The sequence below is a fragment of the Chrysoperla carnea genome, chromosome 3 (assembly GCF_905475395.1).
Source record: "Chrysoperla carnea chromosome 3, inChrCarn1.1, whole genome shotgun sequence".
NCBI classification, from domain to species: domain Eukaryota; kingdom Metazoa; phylum Arthropoda; class Insecta; order Neuroptera; family Chrysopidae; genus Chrysoperla; species Chrysoperla carnea.
The window spans coordinates 39,108,367-39,120,507 of NC_058339.1; the positions used below are offsets into that span (position 1 = coordinate 39,108,367).

The following is a 12,141-nucleotide window of genomic DNA, read 5'->3' on the forward strand; positions in this document are numbered from 1 at the left end:
CATGTGACAATTGTCATATTCAATTAAATTTACTAAAGGGGAATAGCGAACGTTGTTAGACACATCTGTGTAAAATTTTATTTTCAGAAATTTTTTTTATATTTTTAAATGGAAGAAAGGGGTGTTCTTAGTTACCCTTTAATATGTTATTTTATGCGAATAAATTTTGATATATACAGCTTAATATGACAACAGTATGTGACTACATTTATTCCAGATTTTCATAGCCTCTATAGGTGTATATGTAAAATATTTATAACGGTATAATAAGTTAAGTCCAAAGTTGCTTATTGGAAGAATTATTAATTGAGAAAAAAACATCAGACAGATAATCCGAAGTTTTTCAGCAAATAAGCCAGTTTAAACTTTTAATATGAGACTAAAATCATCACTGAAGACCCAATAGTTTTCCAGAAGAAGAAGCTTTTCAAAATTCATCATTTTTTCTAACTTCGCAATTTTTTGCAAAATTTCAGACTTCACTCGAATTTTTCAAGCGGGAGTTAGTTCCACTTACTTCCGACGGAGTGTGCTAGTGTCGTTCAGGGTCAAAATTCATTCAAATCGACATAATATTGCAAAAAATTGCGAAGTTAGAAAAAATGATAAATTTTTAAAATATTGATCTCGGAAACTATTGGATCTACAGAGTGGGTTTTTCGATTTTTGACAAAGTTGCGTTCGACGGTCGAGGTCACAAACTTGGATTATTCATTGGGGCAACATCTTGACTAAGTCTACTAAAAAGCAGAACTACCGAATTTGACGTTAGCTCTGATGTATAAAATTTCGTCGATAAATTTTGAAAGGCTTTATCTCGGAAACTATTGGGTCTACAGAGCTGATTCTATATTGTAGCAAACTTGGTATACCTTAAAAACCTTCTGAAAAGGATAACTAGCCCTTTAGGGTTATAATCGCCAAAATCCAAAACTTTCACGGATTTTTCGATTTTTGACAAAGTTGCGTTCAGCGCTTGAGGACACAAACTTGGATTATTTATTAGACCAACATCATAAACAAGTCTACAAAAAATCGGAACTACCGGATTTGATGCAGACTATCCCGTACTTTCAAACGTCAAGGTTACTGTATTTAATATAAAAAAAGTCAAAAAATTACACAGAAGCAAGGAATCCGGTCCCGGGTCCTCTAGATATCCGGTCTTGGACGATTTAGAGGACTTTGATATATAAAGTACACAAAAAATTTGAAATAAATGTAAAAAGTTTAGTTTCATAATAAAAATATGATTGATTATGCGGTTAAAATTGAAGCAGAATTGATTTTCAAATTTCCAAAAACTTCAAAAATTGTTTAATGACTGATACTGTGGATCAAATAAAAATTATTCCAATAATATTTGGTTCAACTTTTTATCAGTAGATGCTTTAATTTTTTATTTTTCACAGTTTATATAATTTATTTACTTATTTTGCCAATTCTGTTGTAAATGTCACATTATAATACTAGACATGATCCATGAAACACAACTTTAAATGAACGGTGTGGGTGAGTAAACAAAACGATAGAAAAAATAAAGACAAGTATATTGATTATAAAACAATAAAATAAACTATATGTAAAGAATTATAAGAAATAAATAAATAAATATGAAGAATTTATATACCTATAAGTCCTAATAATACCTATGTGTGTACACCTGAAATGAACAAAAGTTCAACTAATCTGAACTTAATTAATTTGAGACCAAAGTTTTTTGGATTCATGCAAGAAATTTGGTTATTTGTTTCAGTCGTCATCAAATGATTGGAGAGAACAAATGATAACTACTGTAGGGAATGGGATGAGGAAGAAGAATCGATAGAACTTACATATCGAAATCGATATTCCTGCACTAGATAGTTGGTGTTTTAAAACATTGAGGTATAGTTGCCTAAATGATCTGGAAGAGGCAGAAGAAATATCGCAAAAATGAGCTTTGCTAATATATATTTAAATATACAAATATAACTCCCCGAGAAGTAAAGCGAATTTAATTGCTCGAAATCGATTTTTATATTTTGCAGATACACGAATCGTATAAAAAATGCCTCTAAATAACTAACTGTTCAACGTGAATAAAACACTTTGGATGAGTAATGCCTTTTGTCATACTTAAACATAGAATTGTACTCGGGGAGTTCAATTTGTGAAAGTCAGTCACCTGCGAACGCTCGAGGGTATATATGAAAATGTAAAGATGGGAATTTAATTTAATTTAAAGATGGAAATCAAGAGAAGTAAAGTCAGTAAATATTGAAGCATCTGTAACTCTGATAAGCGCTGCCCGGCTGCCGTATAGATCTAGTTCTCATTCAAAAATTGTCTAAACTGCTGGATTAATGCCCGGGAATCGACCAGGCGATCGTGATAAACGCACACTAGCAGAGATAAAGAGAGTTTTGAGTTTCCAGTTACAGAAATGTACTGAGATATAAGGGTTGGACAAATTTTATATCATGTATATATGAAACATATCAAAATATACTAAGTTTAATTCCAAGTTTGTAACGCTTAAAAATATTGATGCGACGAACAAAATTTTGGTATAGGTGTCCATAAAATCACTTAATTTGTCCATTGCCTGTCCGTCTTTCTACCTGTCCGCCTGTCTGTCCGACAACACGATAACTGAAAAACGCAAAAAGATATCAAGCAGAAATTTTTAGAGCGTGTTCAGGACGTAAAAAGTGAGATCGAGTTCGTAAATGAGCAACATAGGTCAAGTGGGTCTCGGTAAACGGTTGTAAACGGTTAAAGGGGGTATCTTGTAAACGGTTAGAGATAGAACAAAAGTTTAAATGTAAAAAATGTTCCTTATAAAAAATAAACAACTTTTGTTTGAAACATTTTTTCGCAAATATCATTGTTTACCCGTGAGGGTGCAAATTAAGTTAAGAAAGATACCTGTACCTCAGGTACCTGTATACTGAGGAAGTGAGAGGAAAGGTACTCTTATAACTTTGTGTGTAATAGTGGCTATCTTTTTTTACTTACATTACGTAAAAAAATAAACCGTTGCATAATCAACACTTTCTATACATGGTATTTCAACAATTAAGTCAATGTTTGTTTTCACTTGTTTTAATGATTATTCACATTTTTCCATGAGTATGAATGGACTTATGGTAAAGTTGAGAGCAGTTTTGCTTCAGATTTTTTTAAATTCTAGTATATTGAATTTTTTGATCGAATATGTACATTAAGTATAGGTACATTTATTGTTATTATTGGGTATTATTATTATATTATAATATGACCTGTTATATTTAATCTGTGGTCTATACTATTACCTATATAAAGTGTTGTATAATGTATGTACATATATACCTATATACGTTCGTCGTGTGAGGTCTACTTTATAAAATACATTTATATATTATATTATTATTATACGATATACAGTAAACCAAAACTGAACGAGCAAGCGAGCGCCATGCCACTAATATAAAAAGGATTTTATAATAGGATTAGAATAATAATATTATTATCAACATAATGCAGGACAATTATTATCCTCTTGTTAATAAAACTTTTTTTTATTTTTTTATTTTATATATACAGGAGGTTTATATTCTTAATTAACTAATTATAAAAAACAAAAAAAAATATATATATTTTTAATGGGAAGAAGTTCTTTTTTGGGATTTTATTATTTGTTTTGTTTGTTTTAATAGAATGGCCTAGGAGAATGCCTTAGTGTTTCAAAATCTTTAAGGTATTATTAAAAGTTTAGAGAGATGAAATTTTAAATATTCTTGATGGAAATATATAATTTTTTTAATATGAGAAAATTGTAATAATATTTTCAGTATACTAATGGTACGACCTAGGAACGACACGACAAATTTTATTTTAAGACGGCTCGATATTGGATATTTCTATTTCTATTGAAATTAGGCTGGAATTAAGTACACCTGACACCTGAATAATGCAATTTAAAGCGTGACAGAAATTGGGTGACTCGACCAGCACTCATTCTTGCGTTAATTAAACGCAACCGCTCTCAGATACAAGAGATGTCAGCTCACGCACCATTAAGTTTTAATCAATGGAATGTAATCATGTAATTTTTATACCATGTATATATGAAATATATTCAAGGTATATTAAGTTTAGTACCACGTTTGTAACGCTTAAAAATGTTGATACTTCGAACCAAATTTTGGCATAGGTGTTCATAAAATCACCTAATTAGTTCATTTCCGGTTGTCTGAACGCCCGTCGAAACGAAAACTCAAAAACGAAAAAAATATCAAGCTGAAATTTTTATAGCGTGCTTAGGACGTAAGAAGTGAGTTGGAGTTCGTAAATGAGGTAATTAATTTAATAATACTCAAGTTCTTAAGAAATAAATCATACAATATTCACAGCTCAGTAATAAAAACCCCTCTCCAAAAAATATTCTGGATTTGCGTTTATAGTAAATGATAGGTAGGATAGATAAGATCAATTGTCATTATTCTTTAGGTGTAAAACGCAGCTAGCGCCAGTGGTAGCAGCTAAAATAATTGATATTTATTAAAAACATAGACAATATTATTACGTAAGAGATGGAACATTTGTGTAGAAAAATAGCACGTCGATTAGTGATGAGTAAAACCGATCTAGATTTTGGTTTTATTCATTGCTCTCGAAAATGAAGATTTTTCCGCAAATATAGGTCTCAATCTTGTACTTTCTTTAAAATCGGGCATATGATTTTACTCATAACTAACAGTATTATTATCTAACATTTGTATATAATCACTTGAAATTTGTGATATCACGTAATCGGTTTAAGGTAACTTTTGTTTAATATCCGAATAAAAATTAAAATAATATTGTAAGTATTCGGCTGATTACTTACCCCATTCTGTCGTTTTCAATCCAAAATGATTCAACATTGAATATAATAAATAACACATGAAACAGAAAAAAAAAAGAATTAAAAATTATAACAACAAAAATTACAAAATATTGATCCTAGGATTCCAGAAAAAAAAATTTGTTTCCATGGAGTAATGAATTTTTTCAAATAACAAATAAGGTATACTAAAATTTGTGATGTAATAACTTAGCAATAAATATAAAATGTTTTATATTCACTAGGACTAGAGTTGTTTAAGGGAGAGCTAAGAAAATGTCACCATTTTCAGCCAAATTTTTTTGGTATCTACGGTATCAAACGTAGACTTAAGCCTGACGTTAACGTCAGGATGCGCATATGGCCTTGGTTTGCCAGAAACAATCGTAATTGTTGCCATGAAGATTAAAAATATCTCACGATGATAACAGTTACATTTGTAATATTTACAACACCAGTAAAGATTTATTTTTTACGAGAAGTTTCAAATGTAAATCGTATAAAAAAAAGTGTTATGTGTAAATTACGATTTATTTTTTATATAAATGTACAAGGGAAACTGTTGAAAAACAAAATAAAAAAAAAAGATGAAAGATTTGTATGAAATGATGAGAAAATCCCTAGATTATTGTTTAACATCCATGAAAATTGTACATAAAAATTCACTTTCATATAATACAAAAGTTTTTATTCTGTATCCTAAAAAACTAGTTAATCTTTGTTAAAGAGTTCAAAATCTGTTATAGTTCATTTCAAAAGAAGAGGATAATGGTCATACATTTAACAAAAATTGTATACGAAAATGTATTTTTCCTAAAAAATATTAGGTAAATGAACCAAATCAAGGTGTTCAAAGTGAATTATTTTTTTTAATGGACGGACTTTAAGGTCTTTGGACTCCTTTTCTCCAGGAAAAAATTTCGATGACACTTCCCCTCTGTCGGGAATAACTCCCTAAAGCGGGGACATCAAACGAACAAAATTTTAAATAAAGTCATTTTAGCAGTTGGAAATTAAGGTCTCTTGAAGTTGGAAAATGTGAGAAATTCAATTACGGTAGCCAGAAAATGTAATTATAAATAAAATACCGAATTTTTATACTTTTTTTTTGATTCAACGATATCGAAAACCAAATGGTTAAATAATATTTTCTCATTTTTCCTTTTTTCTCATTGTCTTGTTCATGTAACGTCTAATCATAATGGTATTATCGGCATTGTGACATTAGGTATAGCGTTCATTAAAATATTAAGTGAATTCAATTTTACATCAAAACTTACCGTACGTGCATTAACATCTGCGTGATAGGTGCCAGCCAATAGTTTCACAATGTTTTCATTTCCATGTTTTGCAGCCCAATGTAATGCAGTCTAGAATTAAAAATAATAAAATTTAATTTAATTTTTTTTTTATCAATTTAACATATTCTTAACTAATCTGTTTTTATTTAAAATTTAAATAATTATTATGAAATCTTTTTATTCTAAAACCGAAACCAAAATAAAGATAGCTGAAATAATACGCGAGTAAAATTTTACATTAAAATCGCAACAACGTGATGTAAAGCTTCTTTATTGGTATATTGTTTGGACCCATCAGGGGAGTGTGCAAGCAAAAAAAGTTATGTTACCTGCATAATCCGTGAAAAACTACAAAAATTTCGGACTTTTTTCAGTTCAATTCAAAACTATCAGCTTTTGACATTAGTTGCTACTATCATTTTGAGAGTATATTAAATTTGAAACAATTGACGCTAACTCACAGCTCCATATGTCTAATAGTTTTTGAGATATAATGATTCAAAAATGTTAAAATTTTCAGTTTTGCTTATGTTGAACCGTTAGAGATAGAACAAAAGTTTAAATTTAAAAAATGTTTTTATAAAAAAATTAACAACTTTCCTTTGAAACAATTATAGGGGAGCGTAAAGGCGGCTTACAGTATATCCCAGAAAAATGCGAAAATTTATTTTTCAAAATATGCTGTAATTTAAAAAAGACAAACAATTGTATCTGATGGGCAATGCCAACCAAAAAAATTATAAGTCAAAAATTCCTAAGAAGAGAATTGGTGGTGAAAACGGTTTCATATTGGTGGCTCGTGGTCTTACTCGGATTGGGTATGACCTGCCGGGCCTGGAGCGCGCTCTCTACATGCTTTCTCATCATAATTAGGTACTGTTTCTTACAAAATATTGATTATAAATTTAAGAAGAATAATGAGCACTAAACGCTTTTTTACATTCTATTAAAAATTTGTTGATACTTTTTAGTCCACACTTTTTTTAAAAATAAAACTAAGTTGGATGAACATTATTTAAACAGAAATAGTTATTATAAGAAGAATATGTTTAAGCGGATAAAACTCGCTAAACAAAAGCTAGCTATAAAAAAAACAATTTAAGCAATTATCACGTATGTAAACAAAGCGATGCAGTTACAGCTAAGTATTATAACAAGTCGTTGTGTTTATGACCACAGTAGATCAGACTATTAATTTTCTGATTATGTTAATTTTTATATTCAATCCGAAACGATTAGAACTTATACTTTGATCTAATTTTACAGCCAATCAATTTTAAGCTTGCTATGTGGTAAATCGCATTTTTGGTTCGAGTCGTCAGAGGTCACCAAAGTTGCGCACTCCCGAACGAAACGCATACAGAGTTATTTTAAAGCAGCTTATGCGCCTCTAAAACATTAATAACGCTATTTGATAGTAAAATATCCATGTATATGTTGCTGTTATGGAATTAAGTTTCAAATTTTGCGCGAACTTTCCAGTAGATTGTTTAATATGTGACTTACGCAAAAAATTATTACGCACAGGACATTTTTTCTAGACAATTTTATTCTCTACAAAAGTTCTCTCAGCACTTTTTTCGCTAAGAGAAGAGATATCAAGCTAAAATTTTTATAGCGTGCTTAGGGTGTAAAAAATGAGATCAAGGGCCTAAATGAACAACATAGGCTAATTAGGTCCGTAGGATCCAAGAAGAATCTTGTAGATCGTTAAGAGGTGGAACAAAATTTTAAATGTAAAAAATGTTCCTTTAAAAAAATAAACAACTTTTGTTTTAAACATTTCGTTTACTTCCGAGGGTGAAAATTAGGCGCAAATTATATAGTACGTGTTAATGAAAGATTGCGTAATCAAAACTGTCTATACATGATATTTCAACAATTAGCTCAGTTAATTATTTGTTTTCACTTGTTTATTTTTTTATTAAGGTATTGGATATTCTCTGGATGAAAATAAGAACTTTCTATCACAGTTAGTTTTAAAAAAAGATAATAAATATAAAGATTCCATTAAATTATTATAGCATAGTTTTCTTCTCTCTAAACAAATAATTTTTGTTGTAATATTTTTTTTTTTGTTCAATGTGGAGAAGATATATATAAAAGATAATTATATGCATGCAGATTGAATACTGATATGGGTGTTGAATATCCGCCGATAATGTTAAAAATACCAATCTGACTCTGACTCTTAGTATACTCTTATTGTTGTCTATTGCCGCGACATTTATAAATTGTGTTCACTGTTTAGTGTATTTTTTTTTATATATCATCAGAAATATTTTTTTCAAATAAATTCACAAATGGAATTCAATTTTGTTTACCAATTGTTGTTGTGAATAAAATAAAAACAATTAGAAAATTCTCTCTTTTCCCTTGTAAATTTGTTTATTTGATGTTTTTTCAACATATTTGAAATTTGTGTTTTAGCCGACTTAAAACACACTTAAATAATATTCCTGAATAGTAAATATCTAAGGCTTAAGTGATTATTCTTAATGAATCATCCCTATATATTATAATTGTGAAAGTAAGCATGTTTGTTAGCTTGTTTGTTTGTTTGTTTGTTAGTTTGTTACGCTAAAACAAGCGAATGATTTTTAATGAAACTGTTCAGCAATATAGCTGATATATCAGAATAACACATGAACTATAATTTATAAAGATATATTAAAAAAATAAATAAAAAAAATTTAATTTAATTTGACATTTACCATTTTTTAAATTTTTACAGAAATCTTTAATTTATGGTTCAAAATGATGATTATAGATGGAGCAGATAAATGTTTTTTTTTTTTTTTAACATTTTTAAAAGCACTAGACTAAAAACCAACATTTATTACGACTTTTTCATATATCACCATGTAAAAAGGGCTGATTTTAATAATTAATTTATCGTAAACCGTACAGATAATCTTGAAATTTATACAGAAGATGTATTAAATACTCATTAATTGACACACAAAATTTCAGTTTTTTGGTAGCACTTTCGTTTTGGTATCGAAATCTCTTAAATAAAAATAAAAGTTATTTCTTTGGTGGTTGATAAGAATTCGAAGTAAATAAAATCGATTAATTATCAATTGTCCTTCGAACTATCTCTCGAATATCTATCGAAAAACACGAGTTTTAGTTTTGTCTTGTCTATCCTTGACTTATTGTCGAAGCGTTTCGTTTCTCTGGGAAATGGGAATTCAGCTGGACGATTTTTTAATAGCAATATAAATTTTGCACTTGTTACAAAAAAGATAATAAAAAGGTGAACGAATTTATGATTATTTACATTTACGTCTCGATGATTTCCTGTTTATTTTGTAAAATCACAAAATATTCACTCATTTGTCAGAATATAAATAGGTAAGTATACCTTTGATTCAAATCTCGTTAAGAATCTTTAAACAAAAGTATCAATTAAAACAAGAAAACGTTGTAATTAGTTGTGAGGCCTATCAATTAAACATATCAGCATATTTATCATATACATACAAGTACCTATATAAAAATACTTGTGAGTAAAAGAGCTCTATCATTTAAGTCATAGTTCTCCTTCATTTGATGCTTCTTATTATTTAATGTTTTCTACTGACATGAGATTGTTGTCTTTTCATGTTTTTGAACAAATAAATATTTATATTCAAAGGTTGAAAGAGGGTCAGAGTGTCGAAACTGTTAAAAGGCACTTCCTTAATATTAACTCAACCTTTTAGTTCAGGGGTAGCATTGCGGGTGCGCAAATCCTTGAAAATCACGAAAAGTTTTTTCCTCATGTAAATGGTAAGACGGCGACTGAGAAGTTGACACCCCAAAAAAGAACTTCTTTGACAATTGCCATGCAGATTTTTAACCCTATGTTCAATTTGAAGGGTTTCAGATGTTCGTAAATCTCGTGTGTACGCGCGGAGAAGTTGTTGATATCCTCTTGATTGTACCTCAATTTAAAGAGGCTGCTGAGAAACATTCAAAACATCGAAAAAAGCAGTTTTTCCCCAGAGAATTTCACCTTCCTCGAAATAGTGAAACCAACTGCCTTTAACATTATTCTGACTACTAAAAAAAAATAACTTTTAACAAAAAGGAAACCGACTTCAAAAGAAAAACTTTTCCAAAACAAATTAATATGCTAAAAAGTAAAAAAATTATTGTTATTTTTGAAGTCGGTGTCAGCCAAGCTAATGTTGCAAACTGTTCTGCCAGAGTTGGTTCCTTGGCTGACAACGACTCTAAAAATAACAATAATTTTTTTACTTTTTAGTGCATATTAATTTGTTTTGGAAAAGTTTTTCTTTTGAAGTTGATTTTCTTTTTGGTAAAAGTTTTTTTTATTTTGTGATTTTTAGTGAATCTGAAGTACACTTACTAATTGGTCACTAAAAAAAGGAATCATCGAAATCGGTTGACGTGATATTGAGTAATTCGTCCTCTTGTCATGCATACTTAATGCAAATTCAAGACTTTTGTGGTTTTCTCATGGATGCCGTTGTCAGAATTGTGCCATTAATAAAGAATCATCAAAATCGGTTCACCCAGTCGAAAGTTCTGAGGTAACACACATTGAAAAAAATAACAGGCGAATAGATAACCTCCTCCTTTTCGTTTGAAGTCGGTTAACAAATCTACACATCGAATTTCATCTCATTTGAAATAATAGAGATTCCTAAATATAGTGGAAAAAAATTTATATATTTTATGAATTCATAAATTGTGTTCTAAGGGTCATGAAAGAAATTTATAACACACAACCGCTCTTCTGTATTGACCTTCGATACAGTGCATAAGTCTATATTTTCGGAAGAAATATGATTAAAAAAAAATATAATCTTTTTCGTTATAAATGCAAAAAAAAGGAGGAAGAAAAATAAAATGAAACAATAATAAAGTCTTAAACAAGTATGTATACATGAGTGTAGTAGACCAAAGAAATATTAGAATATGACTACCAGATTATTTATATTAGATTAACACGAAATATGTCAAATGTTTAAAAAGAATAACGAGAAGATTATAACTTATTTTTACCTTCAAAGAATTAGTTGAAGGTAAATATTAAATAACTCATAGTACTTTCATAGCTAGTCAAATGAGTCATCGGCAGGTGACTATAGGTCTAGTGAGGGGAAGTTTTTAAAGCTCATTTTAACATGGATAGACAGAAATTGGAGAATATATTGTCAAATCGTATTTATGAAAATTACTAGCTTAAAATTGATAAGTATCCGTTGAGGATGTTCACATAACGAAATGAAAAGAGAATACAAAAACCACTTTGGTCTATACTCGAAAGAACGATTTTTGCATTTGTTATTCTTAATTTTCGTAGAAAAAATAGTTCTTAGATGCGATCTTAAAAATGGCATCTTCAATGTGAAAGAAAAAGATAATGTCCACGTTTACAAGCAAGATAATTACCTAACTGTCCTGAATTCAACGAAAAAACGCAAATTTTTTGTCAAACTCTGAAGTTAAAATGGAACATAGTTTCTGACAAATAGTCTCCTTGAATCTTTTAAATGGTCATTATTTTGATAGAATTGTATATATTTTATCTTATGTTGCATTGCGAAGGTATTTCATGAATTATAGCTTTAACATAATAATTTATAGCATAATTCACCATCAAAATTTAAAAAATATATTTTTTTAAATTTGTGTCCCCACTACCGTGTTCATACATCCTTAATTAGTCGGGCACAACGGTTTTTTTTTGTTTTCAATAATTTATTAAGGTTTTAATTTTAATTTTAATAGTTTAGACCTTTTTTAATAGGTCATTTATTTATTCAAATAATCGGACACCCCCTAAATATCTAGTACAAATTAGGTGAGAAAATTACGTAGGAATCATCGAAAGATGATGAAATTGACAGCGACAGGTGTCAAGGCCAACTCAAGTTAGTGTTAATGCATCAACCTAGATTGCTCTGCCGATTGACCTCATAAAATGTCCGAGCAGTGGTTGTAAGAAAAACTGCGTCCGACGGAAGACTAAAAAAG

General features: G+C 29.4%; 1 protein-coding gene across 1 annotated transcript in view; it reads right to left on the reverse strand.

The window, feature by feature from the left end:
* LOC123295464 (ankyrin repeat domain-containing protein SOWAHB) overlaps positions 1 to 12,141 on the reverse strand; it is a 260,344-nt gene that overhangs the window by 8,208 nt on the left and 239,995 nt on the right. The window contains exons 8-9 of the mRNA XM_044876830.1: positions 6,130 to 6,219; positions 4,853 to 4,858 (exon numbers count right to left, since the gene is read on the reverse strand). Coding sequence (XP_044732765.1) covers positions 4,853 to 4,858; positions 6,130 to 6,219 — 96 coding nt within the window. The remainder of the gene's footprint in view (positions 1 to 4,852; positions 4,859 to 6,129; positions 6,220 to 12,141) is intronic.